The 26,531-nt window shown below is 32.5% G+C and overlaps 4 protein-coding genes across 9 annotated transcripts in view; 3 read left to right on the top strand and 1 right to left on the bottom strand.

Annotated features, from left to right (window-relative positions):
* Positions 1-182: 182 nt before the first annotated feature.
* LOC125063531 (casein kinase II subunit beta) lies at positions 183-4,644 on the bottom strand. 3 transcript variants are annotated; one of them, XM_047670020.1, is made up of 8 exons: positions 4,492-4,644; positions 4,187-4,262; positions 3,988-4,090; positions 3,640-3,739; positions 3,376-3,467; positions 3,019-3,208; positions 2,509-2,603; positions 183-231 (listed from the first exon to the last, which is right to left on the bottom strand). In XM_047670020.1, exons 2-8 carry the CDS (start codon positions 4,256-4,258, stop codon positions 200-202), a joined length of 684 nt encoding a protein of 227 aa, XP_047525976.1. In that variant the 5' UTR covers positions 4,259-4,262; positions 4,492-4,644; the 3' UTR covers positions 183-199. The 3 variants fall into 3 exon arrangements, with proteins under 3 accessions (XP_047525976.1, XP_047525977.1, XP_047525979.1); XM_047670021.1 differs by having other exon boundaries at positions 4,448-4,540; XM_047670023.1 differs by lacking the exon at positions 183-231 and having other exon boundaries at positions 1,096-2,603; positions 4,492-4,643.
* A 1,819-nt stretch (positions 4,645-6,463) lies between these two features.
* LOC125063667 (xaa-Pro aminopeptidase 3-like) lies at positions 6,464-14,330 on the top strand. The gene is made up of 10 exons (XM_047670232.1): positions 6,464-6,641; positions 6,725-6,975; positions 7,249-7,398; positions 7,516-7,652; positions 7,891-8,129; positions 10,929-11,099; positions 11,841-11,947; positions 12,372-12,509; positions 12,878-12,998; positions 14,079-14,330. The coding sequence occupies exons 1-10, from the start codon at positions 6,596-6,598 to the stop codon at positions 14,246-14,248; spliced, it is 1,530 nt and encodes a 509-aa protein (XP_047526188.1). The 5' UTR covers positions 6,464-6,595; the 3' UTR covers positions 14,249-14,330.
* Positions 14,331-15,191: 861 nt separating this feature from the next.
* On the top strand, positions 15,192-19,055 carry LOC125063271 (casein kinase II subunit beta-like). Its single transcript, XM_047669634.1, has 7 exons — positions 15,192-15,346; positions 15,512-15,587; positions 15,670-15,772; positions 15,927-16,026; positions 16,632-16,723; positions 16,850-17,039; positions 17,340-19,055. The coding sequence occupies exons 2-7, from the start codon at positions 15,516-15,518 to the stop codon at positions 17,443-17,445; spliced, it is 663 nt and encodes a 220-aa protein (XP_047525590.1). The 5' UTR covers positions 15,192-15,346; positions 15,512-15,515; the 3' UTR covers positions 17,446-19,055.
* An 809-nt stretch (positions 19,056-19,864) lies between these two features.
* Positions 19,865-26,531, top strand: part of LOC125063268 — an 80,581-nt gene continuing 73,914 nt past the window's right edge. For all 4 annotated transcript variants that reach the window (XM_047669627.1, XM_047669630.1, XM_047669629.1 and 1 more), the window contains exon 1: positions 19,865-20,045. The gene's annotated coding sequence lies outside the window, so the exon portion shown is untranslated. The remainder of the gene's footprint in view (positions 20,046-26,531) is intronic.

Genomic DNA, 26,531 nt, shown 5'->3' on the forward strand with positions numbered 1-26,531 from the left:
ACAAAAGCATTTTCAAATATCTTGAAACAATTCTATATCGCTAATATTGTTTTAAAATAAAAAAAATAATAATAAAACATTTTATTTCACTGAAAACATTAGTAATTCTTACTTTATAAATAAATTAATACTTTAATAAATACATAACTTCTGTTTGTTCTGCCGTAAATAAAAAAAATCTCTTCAAATGAAATTAATTTTATTTTGGAAGGTTGGTTGCCGTCTTCGTCTCTGTATGAACAAAATAATTCAATTAACATTAAACATAATTATTTTGGAAAAAAGGGATTAAGTAAACGCCTTAGATATTATATTACCGCCTGACGCTATGTCATAGGGAAATCGTCAGACTAAATCTACTCGACGACTCTAAATCTAGTCATAGTGACTCGTAATCCAGCTTTCTAAATTCCAACTAGAATACCGACTATACCCAAATTTCTTACAAGTTTATTTAGTTTTTGGACGTGATAATGTCCTTGTAGAGATAAATTAATAAAGAGAGAAGTGAATTTAATAATGAGATAATAAAGCCGTATTTAGCAGAGCAGATAGGATTGCATGCAATAAAAACACGATTTATCATTACATTTTATTTGCCATATTAAGTAATTGGAAACCAAGATGAATGTAACTACTAGTATTATAAAATATATACAGCGCTATTCCCGCTTAAGACACAGTTTACTTTTACTCATCAAAATTTGACAGTTCAAACCCGCTCAAAATTATAGAATAAGCAAGGGGGGAACTTTTTTTTAAACATTAAAATCTTATTACTTTAAATAAATTGGTCATTTAAACGTACACAAACTATAAGCAATAAATAAACCTTGAGCAAAACACCGATAAAGGGTAAAATTTAAATAGTTATTTACTGTAGTTTTATATTTAAAAAAACATTATTAATTATTCGCATGTCGATGGCGTTTTTTATACAAATTAGCTGCGAGGGAAATATTACCATACAGTAATTAACTCCAGTTTAGTCACTACTTGAAGAATTAGTTTTTACGACATATTAAATAGCAATATACTTACTGTTACACAGAACTTAAAAAAATATTCGGTACTGTTGTGAATAAAAGATTAATATCAAATTTATCTTTTAATAATATTAGTGTAGAAACAATTAAAAAAACAAAGACCTAGCTTAAATCTAAATGATAATCTAAATCTGATACTTTAAGTGCCATATGCCCGTATGGCACATATGACATAATTATTAATGGGGTAACTAAACTCGTATTCTAAAACATATTTTAAATACTCAAAGCTATAAATACTTTAGAATGCGAGCCTAAATACGGTTTAAATGATCTTAGCTATAACAATGAGTACAACGAAATACTGTCTAATTATACAGATGAAAGACCACGTTCCCCGCTTTTATAATAATGATGTATCATGTTTATTATCTATGGAAATTCACCATATCACCTGGCAAATAGATAAGTATCATTTATAGATAAGAATCAAACGTTCTATTCTTAATTTCACACTTGGCTCCTTCTAAGATTTATCTTTGGAACCATGAAAAACCGGTACGTCAAGAAATTTGGGCGTAGCTTGGTTACGGTTTTTCATTAATAAATTTGTTCGTTTTATACGAAAACGCGGTCTTAATAATCTATTTGACAGATCATTCAAACTTATAAATCGAAGTTGAAAAATCGAATCAAGAATTACATAAAATATTCAAACACCATAGGTTAAAAAATTACTTCTTATCTTACTTATAGGAGAAATCTCTATTAATCCCTTCGGCTACGCCCATAGATTTCGTTGACAGCAAGTTACATGACAGATGACCCAAAGAGAAATAAGTGACATTTACAATCGATTTGCTTTAAACGTATATTGGTGGGTAAAGAAAGATAAGACTTATGTATAACTCTAATTGTGCATTTTTTTCAAGGACATTTTAATAAATAATTATTTGTATTAGTTGAACAAATAGTAGGTATAACGTCACTTATTAAAATTTACGGCACAGATCTTGAGCATTGAAGAAACTGACATTTGACATAATTTTTTAGGTATTTAATGTATGTATGTTCTGTGTAGATGAGGCTATTACTGACACATGGTTATTTAGTAAACTATAACATACAACAAAGCACCTTTAATTTAGAAATAGAGCATAATTTAAATAATTTTTTAAAAAATCTACTTTCTGCCACATTTCACATCATATGCAGCATTGTGGCATATTTTAGATTTGTCAGATTTATGAACAAATGGCAAATACCTATTGACACTGATTTTGACTGCCGTCACCATTATTTGCCTAAGGTTGATTTTTTATCCATACTTTGTTAACTCCTTAGTTGGCAAGTCAACTCATAATCTAAACTTGTCAGATTTCAATTTTACACCATTAAGTCTGTACGTTTCTCAAGTCAACGCTCAAGATAAATGACAGTAACCAATGGTCATCCGTTATTTATAGCAACTGCTAGTGTCGCGTAGGCGGGGGTCGTGGCCTGGGTCGCTCCTAGCGTTTACCATTGTTGTATGCCATAGTTCGAAGTGATTTGTGTCCCGCAGCTGCTTGTGTCTGAATCTCATAAGCTGCCGGGTGGATCTTGAACCCATATAGTCTGGAAATCATTGTTTATAATATATAGCTTAAGCCTACAAATGCACTATATATCTTAACTAATCCTAGAAATGTTTGTCTAAATTTTAATTCTCTACCCTATAAGTGTAAAAATATTGATTTAAACATTCGCATTATCTATATTTCGATACATAATATATGTATTTAATATAAAATAGTTTTTTCTATAGGAGAAGATAACTGATCTCGTTGCCTGCTAAGACAAAACATTCAGTGAGACAGTCACATAACCATATTATGCCACAGAGCAGAGCAGTTTTAGGGTGAACTTCAGAACCGAGGTTTAGCGTGAACTATGACTATCAAATATAAAAATCCAATACATTACTTGTTATTGAATCTTCTTACCCTTAGACCATTACCAAAACTGTATAAGCAATCTTGCATACACTAACCTGGGTACAAACTCCGACGTGGGACATCGTGGGCGGTATTCTGGGTGTACCATAAACACCATGTGTGGGAAACCAGTTCCAAAATACGCACCGTCCGTATGGTGGTGACGGGAAGATTTTGGAGTGTATACATCCATACAACGGGGGCAGTACAGCTTAACCATTGCTTCACCAGGGACATCTGAGAGTCCTGAGAGAGATCACTTGTTAAATCTTATAAAATTATATCAAATTAAAGGTGTTGAATCATTAGATGCTATATGACTACATAGGAAAGTAATTAAGTAATATTTTTTTAAAAATTTGTATCATATAGTTTTTTAGCTAATTTCTATGTTTAATTGAATACCTACTTACCAATAGGCAACATTGGTTGGCATTCACAATAAACACGTGGGCAGTTACCAAAGTCTCCAGTTTGAAATTTTTCCAACATTTGGCCTATACCTCTGAAAGAATATATAAATATTAGAAACATACACAATGATACATTATTGAAGTCCATCTATAGATATTTACCATTATAAATATGTATTATGAAATATGAAAATTTATGTGTTGCATAATGTAAGTAAATTTGTTATACTATTGGCAGGTATAATACAACCTTAGTTTTCTTACCTGTTAGTTAAAAGATAACGTGCATGAATCAAGCCATAGAGCATTTCTGCAGCCTGTTCCACCAAATCTGATTGATTTGGATTTTCTTCCAAGTCATCATCTGAAAAGGCATGTTTAGCAATGCTTTAGTCAAATAGTTGATATGAACCGACATATTGGAACAATACATGTATTCAATTACAAACTTAATATTACCTTCTCTTTTAAAGAACATTCAAAATAGACAGGTGAATTTTATACCTATGAAATTATATAGACATAAATAAAATTAGATCCATTTAGAATTAGTAGGGTGTAAAAAGGTTTAGGAATTGTTGAAATTAAATAGAAATAAGAAATTTCATATACCTGGTTCTAGGTCCAATATCATATCCAAGGCCTGCCTGTAATGTGGAACTTGTTCATTAAGACCTGTTAAATTGAACTTATCACTTATGTAGTCTTCGTCCACCTAAATAAAATAAAATAGTTAATTAATTTATTAATTAGTTGTGTGTGTGTATTTAACTCGTAGAACACAAGTATGGTGATTGATCAAAAATATTACCTCGCAGTAATATTCGTTTCCTCTGAGGCCGCAGAACCAACTTATCCATGATACCTCCTCAGAGCTGCTCATTTTTCTAAAAACAATTAACAAAATCAGTAATCTTGACGTAACCCAAAATTAAGAACACAACGCCTAGCAAACACGGCACATAATCTAATGCGTTTTTATGTTTTGGTAAAATTAACTTCATTTTTTATCTAAAATTCGATTTTTTTGACGCTACAAATATCATTTACGATATTCAAACATAATATTTACCAAAAATTTCGAGATATATCGCACTAATTCACAAGAAACTTTACCTTTTGGTACCTTGATTAGCCACGCTTGACGGGAGGAAATTCTGCCTCGGGATGAGGGAGAAAATTCAATTTGATGCGTGTTGAGTGTTGACCTGTCTATGGTATTAGCAAAATATCATAGACTAGAGTTTCTACGTCAATGTCCGTCTGTTAACAGTCAACAGTTAAATAGAAACATTGGAAACTGTGATAACGTTAAAATCCCGCACAATTACAAGAAAAAATATTTGCAATGATACATCCACTATAAATATACATATACTAAAAATAAATATACTTAGGATTAAAAAGTATATTAATAATAAAAAAATAAAGTGTTCCTCTGATTACCTTTTTTTTTTATTTTTTTAAATTTATTACCTTTTTTTATTATTTAAGCTTACCATATTTCCTGAAAATATCATATAGCCCGTGATTAAGGTGTGTAATTCGTGTAAAACTTATAAAAATAATGGACTTAACTGGAAAAACAACAATTTCCCTATAGATTTTCTTGAATTTTTTTTCTTTCTGACATACACCCTGGTAAATTATACCACCGCAAATGTAAAATAATCTCGTCCCACATCTCTTCTGTCGATTGCCCCCACTTTCCTTTTCCTCCGATACTTACAAATTGGTCACATCGGGCGTTTTCTAGAAAAGTGCGTATACCACCATACATTTGAAAAAAAAGCAATTCATTTTGAAAATTAAAAAAAATAAGTTTCTGATCAATATCCACCCCACATTACTATTCCACGGTCTATCATCATTTCCGCAGGCCAATGAGTTTAGGGTTGTATGAAAAATGGAAACCAAACGTTAGACCAAAATTTCAAGTACACAGATTGCACGAGACGAGCAATAGATACAAATCAATTTTATGCTCGAATACACCAGATATTCCAAAGGGGCACTAGTATGGTAATCTTTATTTCTACTATCCCTATCAATAATTACTAAAGAATTTCTACAACTTTTGTTAAATCACCACATTACAATCTTTTACGTTTTAGCTAACCCATGGAAAGAAGCAGTTGGTGATTTTTCCTTTATCCCGATCAAAATTCAATAATAATTGAATTTTGATCAGGTCATAATTTTTTAGTATTACGCCGGTTACTTCAAACAATTCAGGCCCACAAACGCTGATTTTAGACGAGTTTGGTGGCCATCTTGTTTTAGGGTTTTTTGGTCTAAAACTTCGACCACATCCATTTGCTACCGTTTCTTGGCCCAATACCGCCCACCCGATCGCGCTGAGGCAACTTTAAAGCGATTTCCATTTAGACAGACCCTTGAAAGTGATTTCGAATTTTCAGACCCTGGACTTGCCAGATTTTTTCTCTACTCGATTATGGAGCACCTATACGAAAACGTTAAAAACATGCCCCTAATGCCCCCAATTGCCTTCACGTCGAAATAAAAGGAAAATCAATGAAAACTGCAATTCAGATTTTTTATATATATATGTATTGTGTATTTGTTTTTTGGAGTTTATGGCCTGGTATCTATAGTCGAATTTTTAATTAGACGAAGTCAACTGACGTTTACGGTGTTGTCAGTTTTTGATGAAATAAAAATAGTGTTGTGACAAAGTAAAAACCCGTGAATTAATGATCGGTGATGGCACTAGTCGCCGCGCCGCGCTTTGTAATAAGACGTCAAAAAACTGATTGTAGTTACATAGTACTAGTACCTAACTTATATCAGAGCACTTTCATACAATTTTGAAATAGAAATAATATTCTTTTATTGTTTGAAATGATTGACTATTCACACTCATTGTTCATTCATCTGATTGAACAAGAACTGAACGCATCACTATTACTTTAAATATGGCAAAATTAGAAATCCAATCGAATACTAAATCTGTGAATAGAATAGTTATATTATGATTAGTGATATGTTCTGTGTATATGCGGAATAAAAAAAAGAAAAAATTGGCCTAAAGGTCTAGATACCAGGCCATAAACTCCAAAAAAAAAAGAATAAATTAATGCAAAACTACACAAAAAATTAAAAAAGTCCTTTGCCTTTCCCATTAGGAATAAATTCATAATATCATCATCATCTATATAAAATAATATAATTAACTTAATAAAAGCAAAATATATTGAGAATGAATCGTTCAAACCTATTTAGGTTGCGAATAGCAATAGATCAGTGTACGTTAGATAATATGGATTATATGAATATTCTGTTTGTTTGAAGTGTAATGTTTCTACTTATTACATTATTTCTCTTTTAGTCTCGTTAAAAAATATATCAAGGTGGAAGCCTATTCGACGCTTATCAAGCTTTAGAAATCCAGATGCAGAAAGAATACAGCAGTTTAGTATACCCAAGGGTATATTGGGACAACCAACTTGTCATACACACCCTCATTTAATATCACACGGCTACCTAACGTGTGGGGTCACACAGTTAGAATACAAGGAAAGGCGGGAAACTTTAGTCAGCAAGTTGGCTGAAGCAGAAAATCTACATAAAACTCATGTTGTATGTATCATTTTCATGTTTTTGTTAAATAGCAATTTTTGCAGTACTTATTTAGGGATTCAAACTTTTGAAATTGAGTTTTTGTAAAAGTGAATCGTACTTACAAGAAGAAACAACTTTATAATTTATCTACCTAATAGGGAGGGATTAATATATGGTTTCTGGGTCAACAGGATGCTTTAGCTTTAATAATAGAGGATATTATTATTGTTACTGTATATAAACTACTCACATATAACAAATTAATAATGCTTAAGACTTAATTATTTTCAGATAGTTATACCAGCAGCTAGGAAACAGTATATGTCAGATAAGATACCATATGTGTTCAGACAAAATTCAGATTTTTTCTACCTTACTGGATGTTTGGAGCCCTCTGCAATACTCTTCATGATAAAACCAGCAGATAGGGATACTTATCAGGTTTGAATTTCTTTATTTGCCTATATTAGACTGGTTTCAGTTAGACATACATATGTACATATTTATGTTATGAAAAAGAAAAAAAAATAATAAATTTTATTTTATTGCTCTTTCTAGACAATTTTATTTGTACATGATAAAGACAGCCATGCTGAACTTTGGGAAGGCCCTCGCACAGGATGCTCTGCAGCAACAACATTATATTCTGTTGATGAAGCGCAGCCTGTTGAAAACTTCAATAATTTTATACACAGGTTAAAAATAGTTTGGTTATTAATTTTATTTCTTAACATTTGCTTTTAAGGAGTTACTTAAAAGTGAACTAAGATTATCCTGCATCCCAATCTATTACATTATATGATATTTAGTATGTTTGCTAATATTTGTTATGAAATTATTATTAATCTTGAAATGTAAGAATTATTACTTTTACCTTCATATCCGTTTATTTATATTAAGTTACTACTGCAAATTTTTAAATTCCTGTTTCAGAACTATATCATCATTAAAACCTGCAGTTCTCTGGTACCACAATGATAGCCCAGCTAATCCTGACATTCATGATGTAGTCAGAGCCTCTCTAAAGCAAGGCCATGCCTCACTGGAAGACCCTCAGAAATTCCTTCATCAAATGAGGGTTGTGAAGTCACCAGCGGAAGTTGAATTGATGAAGGAAACATGTTACATTGGTTCCCAATCGGTTAATATGGCTATGGCTTGCACGAAACCTGGTGGGTGAGTTGTTAAACTTTTATGGTTTGTATCATTTAGTTTTGACATATATAATTATTTTCCTCAGATTTTATAGAAATAAAATAGGACTACAAGAATGATGAAGTATTTTGATGTGGGTTTATTAATACGCTTTGACAGTTTCTTTGATTAGTCTAGTTTGCATATTTATGTTTAACAACAATTATATAACTAATATTAAACAACTTTACCCAAACCGGGGTTCCTGTTAAATAAATAATATAAATATATATTACTAACATAATTTAAGCTAACCTACTAACAAAATCAATATTTTTGGTTACTTTAATATAATGGTGCGCTTACACGAGGGCAATAATTGCTCGGCGATACGAATGGACCGATCTGGAGCAATTAATGGAGCAATTTCTATAAATTCAATAAATTTCAATAAATTATTTCGGCGATATTGCTTCTACGTAGTCGGTCCCAAAGTTCTGTCATAAATGGAAATAATGATAAAAACAAAAGTACTTATCACTTTCTAATGAGTGATATATCAATGTATAGTACATTAATTAAGGAATAGAAATAGCATGAAATTATTCGAAATGACCTCCCTTATTTTTAATAAAGGCCCTTAAGCGCCACGGCCAGTCGTCTATCGCAGCACGCACCATATTCATGTCGATTTCAGTGACTGCTTTATTTAAAAATGACTTCAGAGTCTCCATTTTTTTATGTGGTATAGCACAGACCTTCCTCTCTAAGACCTGCCAAATTTTATAGTCCAAAGGATTAAGGTCCTGACTGGAGGAAGGCCAAACCTCATGTCTAATTGAGTCGATGTTTTGACGCTTAAACCAGGCTGGAGTGATCTTGGCTGTGTGTAAAGGCGCAGAGCCCTGCTGGAACACGAAGTGATGTCCCACAAATAGCGTGCTGGTCAGGTCTTTGACAAACTGATCCAAAACCGTCTCTTGGTATACTTTTTCACTGGTTTTAACTCCCTTTTCGCAAAAATGAACCTCAGTTTGGCCCGTAATATGACACTTCCAATCAGACCATTCCTGATGATGGATGATGTCCATGTTGCTTTGTAACTTTATTTTTAGCTTCTTCAGAACTCCTGACGTACATTTCCGCCATTCTGTTTATTGTATTTTTCTTCAATATCGAAATTTTTTTCGTCCGTAAAGAAGATATCACGGTGTCGGTTTTTCGCGTACCGCTTTAACAACACCCGCGATCTCTTAAGCCTTATTGCTTTTAGACGAGTATTAAGTAAGTGCCCACTCTTTTTTTTTTATGCTCGTAGACCAAGATCTTCATTCAAAAGCTTTTTTACTATTTTCCTATTGACACCCATCTGCCAAGCCATCAATTTCTGTTTTTGGGCAGGATTTCTTACTATCCGCGCCTTGATAGCTTTGATTACTGCTGGTGTTCTTGCGGAGCGTGGCCGGCCAGTTATTTTCTTGTCCTCAACACTGGAGACTTCATTGTACCTATCAATTGTACGGTACATAAACCTAAGCGTTATATTCAAACTTTTGAGCAACTTGAAAATGGTGCTCGGAGAGTGCCCACAGCGGTGCAACGCAATAACAGCTATTCGGTGTTCTTTCAATGTCCACTCCATCGTGAAAAATTACGGAAAGTAATTGTTTTTTGTTTTAAAACAATAGTCAAACATTCAAAAATATAATGCAATATTTTTTTTATAAAATTATGTTCGAAATTTAAAAATAATGTGACATTGACAGAACTTTGGGACCAACTACGTAATTGCTCCAGATATTTCATATCGCTCAATGTCGCAGATACGAATTGACGAATATCCAATGGACTTGGAAATTCCTAGCAATTTTTGTATATGTCTCATTCGCACTTGTTTGTTTTGCGGCTTGCCGTCTTGCTTCCGCGGGGACAGCGAGAGGTCTAAATAATAATAATTTCTAATTACTTTATTCAAAAGTAATTCAAAGTATGTTCGTGACATTCTAGTAAAGTTTTTGAATAATATATTATCTAATTCTTGAAAAAAAAAAACAATTAAATTAAAGAATTAAAGAAACAATAAATTAAAAATTTAATTAATTAATTATTTTTTTCTTTAATCTTTTCCTTTTCTTTCTTTTTTGTTTTTGATTAATAATAAAAAAAGCGCTACAAGCCGCCGCAGCAAGAAGAATGTCGTCCATAGCGAGCGAATACTGAAAAGCTCGTGTAGGACAGTATTGCCTAGTTGATGAAGTTGTGCCATATCGCTCAATATTGTATTGCGCAGTATTGATGCTTGTTGCCGTTGCCGTAAATTGCTTGATGTAATCGTGACGTCATAATTGACGAGTATTGACTGGAATTGAGCAATTTTAATTGCCCGTGTAAGCGCACCTTTACAACTACCAACTATTGTAAAACAGGAAATAAAAAGGCTTATTATTATTATTATTAAACAATTGATTTATAGTTTTTTATCTTATGAAAGTTACCAGAATAAATAGTTCCTGGTTTAATCAGTTTCTACATTACAAAAACATATCATTTGAAAATAAAATTAGCATGTTTGGAAAAAAGCTATCAGTCTTATTGCAGTCTTTAAATTACTCTTTAGTCTTTTTCTGTCAAATTGTGATGAAAAGATGCAGATGAGTACGGATTATGGATTATGATTAAAGGGGTTAGTTAGTGATAATCATAAACAATCATCTATATGATAATGTGCATACATAAATTAATTTATGTTAAATAAAAATATTTCTTACAATAATTACTTATGAAATGCTACTGTTTTAGTTTTGCCTATGCTTAGTTGTAATATAAACCTTTTTCAGGTATATCGGAGCATGCTGTTTCATCTGTGTTTGAATATACATGTCGAATGTCAGGTGCGGAACATGGGGCATTTCCACCAGTGGTAGCGGGGGGGCCTAGGGCTACTCACATACACTATGTAGCTAACAACCAACTGCTAAAAAAGGAGGATATGCTTCTTATCGATGCTGGTAAGTGCACAGAGTATATAAGGAAAACATACAGTAGAACCTCTATAAGTCGAACATCAAGGGAGACGCCAAAAAATTCGAGTTATAGAGTTTTCAACTTATGGAGGATTTCGACTTAGGCGGATTTTGATTCGACATAAAGAGTTTGAGGTTTATTCTTATAAATTTTGAGAGCAAGCAAACACGTGTTTCCATGAGTCAAAAATTTATTATTGTATACTCCTAAAATGTTTTCTAAGAAACAATAGTGTACTCACATTGTCGGCAAGTTCTTAAAGTCGGTAACTTATTTTTGTTCGAACAATAGAGATAATAAATTCCAAATGATCAAGTTGTAAAGGTTGTAAAATAACGTTCCTATGTTCGAGATACAGAGGTCAAATTTAATTTTTCGAGTTATAGAGTGAAAATATGTACCAAAATGGCTTGGAGGGACTCGGTGATTATTTCGATTAACAGAGGGTCAAGATTTCAAGTAATGGAGGTTTTGGTGTTTTAAGGGAAGGGAACAAAACATTTTTTCGAGATTTGGAGGTTTTTGACTTATCGAGGTTCGACTTAACGAGGTTCTACTGTATATAGAAATAAAGATTGTATTAAGTTACAATTAATGCTTAAATTATTTAAACTTGGAAATATAACAATAAAATATTTTAAAAATAAACATAGATGAATAATCTTATTATATGACCATTAAAAAATCATGAAAACTAGTAAAAGATTTTTCCATTTAATTTTCAGGCTGTCAGCGTTGGCTATACAACTCTGACATATCTCGAACATGGCCAGTCTCTGGGAAATTCTCTACACACCATAAAATACTTTATGAACTTGTGCTTGCTGTACAGGTAAAATAATAGATGTACCTGTCAATTCCATAGTTAATTCAGTGCGTGAATGGGCGTAGACTCAACAACACATTAAATCAATGTTTGAAATAATCTTGAAAAGTATAAGAAAGTAACTTTGTTTGGTACAAAGTCCATAATAATTGTACCCCATTGGGACATATTTACACACATATTTCTGAGTCCGTTTTATTAAAAAAAAACGTTCTTATGTCTACTTTGTTAACAACTTTTGTGTTGAATTTGTCCCATTTTATGTTATTTCTTTGTCGTAGAAGTGCACATAGATTGGAAAATTTATTCTTAGCCAGGGTTCGAATACGACCTCAGCGTTGGTAAAGCCACGCTTAATTAATTTAAGAATTTACCTTACCTAAATTCAAAAATTTTCAGTGAAGTTTATTACCACTATTATTATTTTCAGAAACGTCTAATAGAGCTATTGGGTGAGCAGAGACCGCCATTGGACCAGCTATTTGATCATATGTGTAGGCTTTTGGGGCTTTATTTGCAGCAAGAAGGAATCTTACCTAAGAATATTGACGCCAATGAACTTATAGGGGTTAGTCAACTATATAACTATATAAAATAATAATAATAGACACTGGTCCTTCGAGCCGGAATTTCAAGAAGAACGTGTATTCTATGCGAAAGTAAATTTTCTACCGGATTTTCTACAAATATGTATGTACGTATGTATGGCTATGCATATTCAGCAGGAACGCTGAGTTCTTTTATCAGGGGATATGCCTTATGCTAGCTTATCTGCCACTAAAACCCTTCGGTGTCATCAACACTGCCCTAGATATGACGTGGAAACAGCAAGCCTTTGTACACTAACGGTGTCCGCAGAAACACGAGTATGCTGTAGCCGTTATCACGATTATCAAGATTTCTAGTGTGTACAGCAGCCATTATTGTTTTTTACAGCGTGCCTACCGCCTATGCCCTCACCATGTATCACATTACCTTGGACTGGACGTTCATGATTCACCTCTTGTTCGTCGGAGGATTCCCGTTACTAATAATATGATAGTGACTGTAGAACCAGGTTAGTGCTATGCAATTAAACTGCTGACCCAACTTTGATGGATTCCAGTAAAGACAATGTGAACTACTCAAAAAAAGTCAAAAATTATTTATTCATGTAGGTTATGAACGTCACAAAAGAAATATACATTAAATGCTTCTAATTTTACATTTACTGCCAGTTCTCAATCAAAGGCGTAGAACGGAAGAGAAGAACTGGCAATAAACTCTCCTACTACTATAAAAAATGACGTATATAGTCTTTTTATAAAAAACAATTTCTATGCACATTGCGAACGGCGTTGCATATAGCCCAGAGCATGAGTTTGATTCCTGGCAAATTAATTTGGTCTTATAACCTATTTGATGAATAATTGATCTAATTTTCTGCTACTAATTGTTCAAATTATCTACAATTTTTTTAATAATTTTAAAGTTCACAAAAAAGAGTGCGACTTTACATGAATTACAATCGAGCCTATACAATAAATATGGCTAATAAGTAATATTATGTTGACTTAATTTTCTACAATACTAATAAATAGCTTAAACTAAGGTAATGTTCATTAACAGTCCTAGTGTTCTATAATGATAAGACACTTTGTTTGTGTGTCTGAGATACCTCACTTGCACTTATATTCACTACACTAGGTTTATTAACTCAAAAGGTTTAGTTATCTTTAGGCGTCTTATTCCTGTTGTATCAAGAAGTTTATTACCTCAGCATTCACATGACTATGTTTAAGTGAGCTAAGGCAAACCGTTTCGCCGGACTGTATCTACAATTAATGAGCAATTTTGGTCTAGTGGCTTCAACGTGCGACTCTCATACCTGAGATCGAACCCGGCTGTGCACCAATGGACTTTCTTTCTATGTGCGCATTTAACATTTGCTCGAACGGTGAAGGAAAACATCGTGAGTAAACCGACATGTCTTAGACCCAAAAAGTTGTGCGTGTCAGGCACTGGAGGCTGATCACCTACTTGCCTATTAGATTTAAAAATTATCGTGAAACAGATCCAGAAATCTGAGGCCAAGACCTAAAGAGGTAGCGCCACTGATTTATTTTTATCTACAATTAATAAAATTTTATACTCCCAGGTATCTACATAAGTCCAGATGACACAAGCGTCCCTCCAGAGTTCAGAGGTGTTGGGATAAGAATAGAAGATGATGTCCTCATCACGGATGGACATCCACTTATACTGACAGACACATGTGTCAAAGAAGTTAATGATATTGAGGCAATAGTTGGAAAGCAAAATATTTAATTTATACAAGAAAAATAGATATTGTCTATGGGTATAGAGCATAATCATTTAAAGACAGATTTGTAAATAAAAATGCGGCTTATTTGTTGTTTTTTTTATGTGTATGTTACTAATGTCTCCCAAGTTTCGTAACGAAACGGGGCGGGAGAGCGACGCCTCATAGCTACGTATATGTTCGATCTCCTCTAGTAACTAAAGCCCATCTCCTAGATCAACACTCCACGTCCCACGAGAAGACGCCCCCTCTGCTTTTTGTCGGTTTTTGGTACGCGAGGGTGAGGCGAAAACAACAACTACTCTCGCAGATGTTGCCAACGTGAGGGCTTCCCAAATTTAGGTAGAATTAAGATGTCCAGGGGATTTTTAAGGGGTTAATTTATTTAATCGGGAAAAAAGATTTTTTTTTAAACGCACGATTCAATTGCGATGAAAACGCGCGCTCAACTGAACTGTCTACGCGCGATCACCTGCGTCTAGAGACTTTTTCTCTGGGCGCCGCGTTAACGTGCGCTCCAGTGAACAGTTGTATGAAAATACCACAATGTCTAGTCGCGCGATGTGAAAACGCGCGTCAAATTTTTGCCATCTGAACGTAGCCTTAGAAAAGTACCTACTCTAAAAATAGTGTACGAAAAGAAAATGAGACAAACGCATAAAGTTTAATGGCAAGAGAAATCAAGAAAAACTAGATAAATTTTTTTTAACGAAATCCTAATTAGAATTAAATTAATAATATTCGTTAATTTATATGTAAAATGCACCAGCATAACTACAACAGCTTAAATTGAAATATTTAATAATATTTGTATACGTGTACTTTGTACGTACGCAATTTTTTTTCTTTTGATTTTTACTCTGAATCTTATTTATATTTATACTGTTTCAGTTTTAGTTCAGGGGGTAAATTCAAGAGGGCGTATAATAATATGTAGTTTTAGTAGTCTAGTCCAGAGACCAGAGTCCTATAAGTAGTTAAGTACTATAATATCATTATCTTGGGATTTGGATTTTTGAGTCGCCAATATTTTGTCTTCAGAAGTCGGAACAGCTCTTTTTCTAAATGTACCTTTGAATTAAAATATATTTAAGGAATCTAAGGTAAAAATTTAGTAACGCAGTTAAATGAACCAAAGCATAAAACATAAAAAAGCAATAGATCATTAGTCTCAGATTGATCCATGGAGTATGGGCTGTGTTTGCTAGGCGTTGTATTCGATGTTTTGGGTTACGTCAAGATTACTAATTTTGTTAATTGCTTCTCAGAAAAATGAGCAGTTCGGAGGAGGTATCATGGATAAATTGGTTCTGCGGCCTCAGAGGGAATGAATACTTCTGCGAGGTTAAAATTTTAAATCATGTCCATGCTTATACATTTTTTTGTCATAAGTGCACCGATTAACTAATTATTTTAATAATTTTAGGTGGACGAAGACTATATAAGTGATAAGTTCAATTTAACAGGTCTCAATGAACATGTTCCACATTTCAGGCAGGCTTTGGATATGATATTGGACTTAGAACCAGGTATATTATATACTATAGATTTTGTCTTCTACTTTAATTCAACAAAGATATTTAACATTAAATCACAAATCCCTTATTCTTCCTTACTGTATTCTTTAATATGTCAGTTCATAGTAATTATTTAAATAAAGCATTACTAAACACTCTTTTTCAGATGATGACTTAGAAGAAAATCAAAATCAATCAGATTTGGTGGAACAGGCTGCAGAAATGCTCTATGGTCTGATTCATGCCCGTTACATTTTAACTAACAGGTATCAAAAGTCAGGTTGTGTTATTTCTGCTAAAAGTATAAACTTGCAATATACATGACAAATTTTCTAAGAAACTAACACATTACTTAAACAGTATATGATGTAGGTGGCATTAATGTCACATTTCATTATATTTTATATAAAATTCATATGTCACAATGTTCATTCCCATACTCCTCCAAAAATGGCTCAACCAATTCTTATGAAATATTTTTTGCATATGCAGTAAGTCTGAGAATCGACTACTATCTTCCAAATCCCTAAGTGATAAGGGGTGTCAACCCCAAAAAAATTTTTACACAAAATTATTTGTTTTTATTTTATTATGATACAAAAATACATACAATCCTTAATTTTCATCTACCCTCTACAGTTCAAAAATACAAATCAAATCCCTATTTTTTATTTGTTAGTTAAGAACTTATAATTTGAACTCTGAGGTTTATATAGAGAAAAATTTTCATTCCGGAAAACCGAACCGGGTAAAATAGCAAAATGTTCATGTTCATATGTACTAAAAAGGTAGACTAGGCATTAAGTAGAAACGAAGTTCGCGGGGGCAGCTAGTATTTTATATAAATATATAAAGAACATATTCCTTTCAGAGGTGTAAGCCAAATGTTGGAAAAATTTCAAGTTGGAGAATTTGGTACCTGCCCCCGTGTTTATTGTGAATGCCAAAAAATGTTGCCCATTGGTAAGTATATTTTTAAACATTGAAATGAGCGAGTACTACAAAATTTGTTGACTAAATTCGTAAAGTTAAACAAAAAATACTCATTTTGTTGTTGTAAGAATTCCATTTACAAGCTGTCTCTTCCAGGATTGTCAGATGTCCCAGGTGCAGCAATGGTAAAGCTATATTGCCCCCGTTGTATGGATGTATATACTCCCAGATCCTCACGTCACCACCGCACAGATGGAGCCTACTTTGGAACTGGTTTCCCACACATGGTGTTCATGGTACATCCAGAATATCGCCCGCAATGCCCCAGTTCAGAGTTTGTGCCTAGGTATAGTATATCTTTGAATTCATGGGTGCGTGTTGGAAATAGTATTAGCCCAGGCTAGGATAAGATGCATCGAGTTCATATAATTTTTTAAATTATTTCTTTTCTTTTTTATTTAATTAATTTTATTAACAAAAACCTAGTAAACTTACCTTTATATTCATAGATGCATAAAGTAAAAAATACTAATAATATTATACTAATTACTTATAATATAACAGCAAGATAACATTCATCAGGGCCACTTTGAACATACATTTTTGTTATGTTATAGGCATAAACTATATAATAAAATATTTTCAGACTATATGGGTTTAAAATCCACCCCATGGCCTACCAAATTCAGACACAAGCTGCTGCAGGACACAAATCACTTCGAACTCTGGCATACAACAATGGTAAACGATAGGAGCGACCCAGGCCACGACCCCCGCCTACGCGACACTAGCAGTTGCTATAAATAACGGATGACCATTGGTTACTGGCACTTGTCTTGAGCATTAAATATAGGAATATGGCCTTGATTCGCGTTTCTGAACGAATTCTAAAAAGTTCATTATAAGCTCGGTATAAACTTCAAAGCAATAAACATAGACATTACATAAACAACCATAGACAAAATGGTGAGAGCTGTCAAAATAGTGGTATAGACATTTGTCATGTTTTAAATTTGTATTTATTTAATTTATAAGATAGCCAGGGTAATCACTGAACCCTTAATATGATACAGTGTTACAAATATTGCTTTTACATGTGAAAGAAAAATTGGCTTTTGAAATCTTTGCTTCACCACTAAACTCTATGGTTGCACACAATATTTACAGGTTTACCGATAGTCACTATGAAGCGCTTGTGTAGTAACACTTGGTAACGCTTGGTATTAAAGTAGTAATGATTATTTCAATACTCAAGGTGTCAAGAACTTAAATAAGTGACGTTGTACCAGATTTACTAGTATTACTTCCTTCAATGGAAGATATTTTGTAGAAAAATCAAATACAAATATTTTAATTACCAACTTGTTAACAATTTCAACAAAAGATTAGTAAATGTCACTTATTTAATGTGTCATCTGTCATGTGACTCGCTGTCAAAGAAATCTATGGGCGTAGCCGAAGGGATCAATAGGGATTTCTCATATAAGTAAGATAAGTAATCAATTTTTAATTTGTGGTGTTTGAATATTATGTGAGTTTCAAATCGATTTATCAATTACAAGGCGCCAATCATCAAATTAAGTATAGAACGTTAATTCTGCTCTGAAATAAGACTATTTATCTGCCAGGTTACAGAAAATTTTGGTAATTTAAAAAAAAAAAAGCAGGATAATACCGAATTATAAGAGCGGGGAACGTGGTCTTTCATCTGTATAATTCTTTCGTGATCGTTTTAGAACGCATTTAGGCTTGTATTCTATATCCTTGAGTATTTTTAATGTTATATAAAATTCAAGATTTAGAATACGAGCTTAGGTACTCCATTAATAGTTTTGCCCGTATTGCGCCTTTAGTATCAAATTATGCTAGTTTTTTTATTTCTTAATTGTTTCTACAATAATCTAATTAAAAGATAAATTTGAATTCAATCTTTTACTCACAACAGCACCAAATAAAACATCCTGATACTCGCACAAGGAGCACAATGTTACTGTAAATAAAAATCGGTGCCAATAACCATCAATATTGATATATTTTCTAATGTATTGTTATAACTCATCGTTACTGACCAATGTATTTAATGTAATTGGACTTATATAGAGGTTCGAGAACAAATCAAATAAAACGTTCCGTTTTGCTTATTCTACTGTTTGGAGCGGGCTTAAAATGTCATTAATCAATGTCAAATTTTGATGAGTCCAATAACCAGTGTCTTACGCGGGAATAGTCCTGTATTATAATACTAAAAGGTTTTCAATCTCATTTATTTAATTCATCTTAGTTTCCTATGATCGCATACGGTTATAATTATTTCGTTCCTGTACTTGGTTACTTAATATGGCAAATAAAATGTAATGATAAATTGTATTTTTCTTGCGTACAATCCCATCACATCTGATTTTAAAAAAAAATGCTTGTTTTGTTTTTTATTATCGCTTCCAATGACAAAAAAGTTTATAAACAAATTATAGCTTGTAAAATTTCAAAGTTGTCGAAACATGGGTTTATAGAGGTAGAGACAACAAATGAAAAAACGAAATCTCATTTTGTAATTATGTATAGTTTTCCGACTGTCACTATAGTTATTGGATAAGCCGAGTTCTCCTGTGCGTATGAAAACACGCAAAAATTTGTTTGACGAACTACTTAGAGAACAGCATCATTTATATTATATCTTCCATAGCTAAAAACCTTTTTTTTTATTATAACTATTTAATTAATAATTACATATGTCTAAACTAATCGCATTATTTTGTTTACACAGAGATCAAGGCGGTTACCAATCTCCCAAAATAAAATCAATTTTATTTGAAGAGAAAATTGTTTATTCCCGGCAGAAAACTTGGAATTTATTTATTTATTGACCTATGAAATAAGAATTATTAATGTAGAAATGTAATAAATTTTTTTACCTTTATTTATCTATAATTTTAAAAATAAATGCATTTACGCCATAGATTAGTTTAAAGATCAGGGTAGCGATTTAATCTTTGCAATCTAATATTCGAGCTTAGTGAGGCTATTTTCGCATTTGATTTTTGAAGAACCGTGATTATTATCTACAGATTCCGAGGCCAGATCCTGGCAAGCTTTTTTAATTTTTCAGCCGATATGGAAGTACAAGGAAAAGAGGTTTTACTGTAGGCGGGAAGGTCACTACATTCACTCCATATTCTCGCGCCAACGTCAGTTTGTGTCGAATCATCAGCGCGTACGCATGTCGCTCTGCGCCATAATCGCGACCCCACCGTCAACGTGCCGTTATAGTGTTTCATAATAGTTCTGTGATTGTTTATTTTGTATTTTTATGAATCCGAACGAGATCGGATGAATTTCAACGTCGAACAATAAGGTTTGTGTTATCAAAATAAGTTTATTATAAATTATTGATTTGTCTACGACTTTTGTATTCGAAGGTTCTTAGTGAAGGTTTAGTAAATATGAGAATGGTTTGCTATGCATCGGCGCGCAATTAAATTCCTGTTAGAATAAATGATTCAGTCGTAAGATTGTTGCAGCCGCGTACAAAGTACATAACTGCGTATGCTTAGAGAATAGAAAGGAACTTCGGAAAATGCAGCGTGATATTGCTATTACCAATAGAAATCTAAATACTATGTCTGCAAATAAATATGAAGAAATAAATTAAGTGCATGCATTTAATACAATTATTGCTTATTATCTTAAATACTCATATTAATGCTCAGTTAAAACATACATTTTAACTTACGTAAACGAAAGGCGTAAATCAAAAAAGTCAAACTAAAGATTAAATATAAAGTTAGTAGATTTAATCTTTAGTAGTAGTAGTAGAATAAGAAAACCTAGCCCTATTGTTTCGCTTATTATCCTAAAACTTATTAACAAATAATAATTAGAACGTGAAGCTACAATTTTAATCAAAGGGATTTTATATAACTTTGTAGAGACGATATAAATATTTCTTTATAATTCGATAATAAGCTATGAATTGCTTATTTTCATATTACATTATGTTTTCCTCAATTACGACTATCACGGTATGACTGAAATAACTTGATTATAACAGGACCTTAAGAAATAGTGGTGTAGATTCTTTTAAAAATCCTACTGACGGATAGAATCAGACATCTTCGTCTGTTTTTTTTAAAGAGATGTCAACGCCTGCAATGTCAAATTTGGCATTTCTTTTATTGGTATTTTGATAGACCAACGAAAAATCTATGAAACAATTGTTTGGAATACCTCCGTTAAACGTAATAATAACCCGATTATCATTAAAATAAAATAACAGTGGCGCTTTAGGTCTGGGCCTTAGATTTCTGTTTCCGTTTCATCAATTGTCAATCTAATAGGTAAATTATAACCCTCCTGTGCCTGACACGCCAAGGCAAGTCGGTTTCCTGACGATGTTTTCCTTCAGCGTTCGAACGAATGTTGAATGCACACATAGAAAGTCGATCAGTGCACAAACCTACGACCTTAGGGATGAGAGTTAATCTATGCACTCAGTCCAAATAGGATAATTAATATGAAAAACCTAGGCCCTAAATACGCAAATATTAAAAGGCATGACGTTGTGAGGTTATTGTAGCCTTTCTCGGTTCCGATTACCCAATGTTCGAATATTGTGTAACTAATACAAGACCGTTCATAAAACGTTCACATACTCAATGGTATTGAGCTTCATCCGGTGGTAAACAAATTAGTGACCAGACGAATTTAGGGGCCGTTCAAGTATTACGTAACCAGATTTACTGCAATTTATCCCCCCCTTCCTCTTGTCAGCAAAAGTAAGCAAAGCTCTCAAAAATAATAGTACCTAAACGTATTAATTTTTGTAGGAATCCTCGAAAATGCATTTCGTTTTCAAGCATAGACAATGTGTGGGTAATATGTGTAAAAAATTAAATAATCACTGTTGATACGTCAACAGTGATATAAAAAATTAAAGACCCCTCCCCATAGTGCTTACGTAATACTTGAACGGCCCCTTATTATAGCCCAACATTATAGGCGAAGGAGGAGGACGACCTGGTGCAGCTGAAAGCCAGCAATTGGCGGATGGTAAAGGAGCGCTGGTAGTTTCTCGAAGGCCAAGACACTTTTTGGGTCGCTCTTCGACGAACTTGATTTGTTGGAATTTAAGGGGGAACATTTGAGATGAGACTCCTGTATATTACATTTTAAACGTTTTTGACAGATCGCAGTCGTTCTTAGTGCTTAAGTCTGAACTGCCATTGTCATCCTTAGCGCATAGAGGGGGACCTAAATAGTATTTTAAAATAGTCAAAGTTTGCGCTAAGTACTCTGAAACTTACATGAATGCTAACGGTTGACGGCATGGTTGTATCAAATTTACGATTTTTTCCGGTTTAATACCATTGGCAAAATGTTTGTAAGTGGTTTGTACTCTATGCTCCGTAAGTAAGTATACCTAGGTATGCACACAACCGCGAAATCCTTTATTTTCCTATTAGTTTTAATATTTATAATGAAAACACAACGACAGAAAAATAATATTTATTATACAATTGTTTACGTTTTTTTGAACTAGAACTACTTCACAGACGAATAACTGAGAACATAGACGATTAATTACATAGATAATCGTAATTTTCGGGGTTTAACAATTGTTACATTGTTTGATAACGGAGGAAGCGAATTTAGCAATAATAAATAAATACACGTTCCGCGACACGCTTTTTATTTTTAAGTCTTATTTACAAAAATACTCTACGTCTTCTCTAGTTTGTTCTGGGCCTGTAGGCTGTTATCATTATTAAAACGTTCTTCAACTGTTTCCGTATCCTCTCTTGCTAACAAAAAAAGAGGTAAAAAGGTCACGATGACGTAATTTCAATTTTTTTAAAGGAGATGTATTGTATATCATTGGGAAAATCACGAGGGACAATTTTTGCTTCTATTCCAAAATTCTTGCTAAAAAAAATGTAAGGACAGTTAGAGATTTTTTGGAGCCTTTATTACTGGAGGTGGTATCTTGACTTGTGGAAAAAATCCTACTAAGTTAATATGCCGTATAACTAAGTTTCTTAAGTAAATAATTAATATAACATAAAACATAAAATTGTTTTAGAAGAAAATCTAAGCGATATACAATCCTAAGGAATTTAAAATTTATGTCAGCGGTCATTAAAATTTACGATCAGACTTTCAAGCGGCGTGGTAAGCGATTACGTCACTTGAAATTTCCACTTTTTCATATTTTTCAATGTTTAGATTTCCTAATACCTTTACTAATCATTGCTTAACGTAAAGGTTTCCTTTTAAACTCTTTCTTGTGAGAAGACAAAAATAACTTTAAAATAACAATATAAAAATCCAGTATTTAAACTAAATAGAAAAAACAAAACATAAAAGGGTTTAGTATACCTCAAGCTAAGGAATTTGATAATTTATATTTTAAGTAGCAGTTAAGATTTATGATTAGATGAGGGTATTACGTTCAGTAACTTTATGTTAAAAGCCTCCAGTAAACCTTAGACTTTAATGACTTCCGAACGCTAAAAAGCTTAAAGATAAACCAAGCCAAGTTAAAAAATGACAAAGCTTTAATTAAAGTTAAGTAACCTATTTTTTATATTAATTTAAGTACAGAGTTCTAACTAAACGAGTATGAGTTTAATTTAATTTTGACAACTGACCCAATCCTGATCCTTAGCCTTTGGCATAGAGGTATAAAATTTAATGTCAGTTAAAATTATTTTACGTGTTTGTAAAAAAATACCATATATGACGCACGGCATTCATAATGGCTGCTTGGGCCATTCACAATTTCTAAGTACACCCTAACAACATGGCGTTCTCAAGCAGTGGAATGCGTTCCGCCTCTGAAGTACTTTCGTGGTATTATTCGCACATGATGTAATTTTAAAGTGTGAGCGTTTTTTATATTACTGCGTGAATTGAACCGATGGTCTTACATGGATGGATTACAAAATAAACAACTATTATATTAGTTTTAACATATTTCTTAAAGGATTTATTTCTTGTGTCCTATTACTGTTTTACTGTTTATATACACTTTTCCGTGGCCATGCTGGGCACTGCTTTAAAGCTACAATGCAATATGTTACAAAGACAACAACAGACACAAGTTTTTGTCTCTCTAGTATGATAATAAACCTTTACATATATTTGTAAATAAATAATTATATGTCTTAGATTATTAATTATCTATTATGTTTTAACTGACGTTTCATTTAATCTGTTTGTTAGTCTGTGGAAAAGCCGCTAGTTTTGGTTTGTCACTAAAATTTTTGTTCGAAGTTTTTTTGTTGGAACATTTTGGAATTAAAATAATTTGAGTTATTGTTTTCTAATAAAATAACAAACTCTCAGTGGTTTTTCTTTAAATACATATTTCTGCAACACATTTGAGTTTCATTCATCATATATGTATATAATATATAAGTCTTCTGCGCGTGCGTTTGTAATTAAGCTCACTATTTAAACGGCTGGATTGATTTTGTTTTTGTGTGTGTTCGTATGTTCAAGCATGGTATAGATTTAGCAATGCTAGCAAATAGCTCTTATTTTTTATTTATAAATTTATATATCAATTTACAGAACTTTCTTATTTATAACCATAATGTAAACTTCTTGGTATTTAAAAGTTTAAGCACCCGAGGAATGTTGACCTTGTACTATAAATTTAGAAAAGGACCCAACTTTCTGGCGATATTACCGATAAATCGCTGTATCTTATAAATCAACACACGAAGCTTTTGTGATTAACTTAACATTCTATGAATGAGCCGTTAACTTCGGAATTGTAATGAGCTTTTGTGTTTTTTTCCTTTTCTAAAGCTTTATCTCGGAAGCTAAGCTTTAATTGTGATGTTTTTAAGGAGTCTTAAATGAGGATTTTTACTTAAAATGGAATTAGTTATATAATCAGTTTTTTAACAAATTATTGATAACAGACATAATTGTGTCTAAAATATACGCAATTATCACTGCTCTACAACTTAAGACTGACGCCATCAACAATCATTTCACGCGGATAAATAGACATCTTCTGTACGTTCGTGCTCTAAAATGGTTGCATATCACACGTCAGGTGCCATTATGGCGAGACGTCTATCCAGATATTATTTTTTCGTCGGATAAAGAATCTAGGACCAACCCACGTGATTTAAACTTTATCATTGGGCTGATCAATTATGTTTTAAAAATAGATGTTATGTAGTTTATATGATTCCGCATCCACCGTATTCTCCAGATTTCGCCGCTAGTGACTTTTCCTGTTCTCAGACCTCAAGAGAATGATCGCTAGACAAATTTTACGCTGATGAAGAGGTGGTCGCTAAAGGCTGTTATGAGGCTAAAGATCAATCGTACTATTAAAATGGTATCGAATTGTAGGGCCGCTATTACCATTGTATCACTTTTGAAGGCTATATCGAATAATTAAATCAAATTCTGTCAAAAAATCAATTTCTATGTTAGCCTACGATCTTTTCAGCCACCTTATATGGTTTCACATCAGTTATTGCACTTTTGTATATATCAATAATATTAATGTTTTTATTTTACAAAACAAAACGCATGGTTTCTAATCGTAGATGCTGTGTGAGCGTGATCTACTCAGACACACTTCTATGAACCAAATCGGTATAGATATTATGTAATATTTTACTATTACGTATTTTAATTAGATACTAATATTATAAAATGTTAGTATGTTTGTAACAAATTGGCTCGAAAAGTACCGGACCGATTTTAAAAATTCTTTCATCATTTGACTACATCACTGAATAATATCTGCTATCTACCTATCTTTAATTGCAAGAAAAAATAAGGATCCCTACTAAAAGACGTATAAAACAAGCTGTAAAAAATGCATATAAAACAATGTTCATCGCATTCGCTGCGAAAACTATTGATGATAGAACAAAAAACATGTTCGACAATATTAAAGAACATATTAATATCTACAAAAAATCCCGTCCCCGTGCGAAGCCGGGATGGGAGGCTGGTAAATAAAACAATAAAATTCTATAAAAAAAAACACTTTCCATGTTAGCCTACTAACTTTTAACCTACCGTTTAATCGTTTCTTATCCTTTAATTATACATAGCAACATATTAAATGTATAGGTACAATATTATATTTTCATTACCTTCGTCTAGAAAATATTCGTTTTCCTCTTTACTATGTTACAAATCTCTGACATCATACTATGTGCTTGGTTTTTGTGCATATAATTCGTTCCGCACTGGCGGCTAACATCCTTAAAATTGAAACGTGTAAATATTTTAAGTATTCATTGTTTTAAACCATTGTCTAAACTATAACTTATTATGTAATGACCTGGAGTCTAAGTTAAGTACTTGACATACGCTTAAAGCTTGAACACCGTTGACCAAAGTTTTTTATTTAGATACTAGCGGACCCGGCAAATGTTTCCTGTACACATGTCTTAAATAAAAATAAACTTTAAATAGATTTATTAGTACAAGTTAAATATTCCTCGGATAATATCTTTTTACTACATTTAACTTTTAACTTTAAATGACATTAACATGAAATAAGTACTTAAAAGTTTACGTTTTGTCTATAAATAAGTAAACTAAAAATTTTTGAACCTGCATGGTAATAATAAAAATAATTAAAAAATAATAAAAAGAACATTCAAACAAATTTAAAATGATTGGCTCCTTTGGTATTACGTATTTCATCTCTGGCTATGTTTTTAGTTTAATTGTTTGTTATTATATAAAATTTATGTTAGCTGTAGGATTACGAAATAAATAAATAAATAAACGCTGGCAGCATTTCCTCGCTATGTTGCGATACTTATTAAAAAAAAGTGAACTCAAATAAAATTATTAT

Source organism: Pieris napi, chromosome 3, assembly GCF_905475465.1.
Source record: "Pieris napi chromosome 3, ilPieNapi1.2, whole genome shotgun sequence".
In the NCBI taxonomy this organism is placed as follows: Eukaryota; Metazoa; Arthropoda; class Insecta; order Lepidoptera; family Pieridae; genus Pieris; species Pieris napi.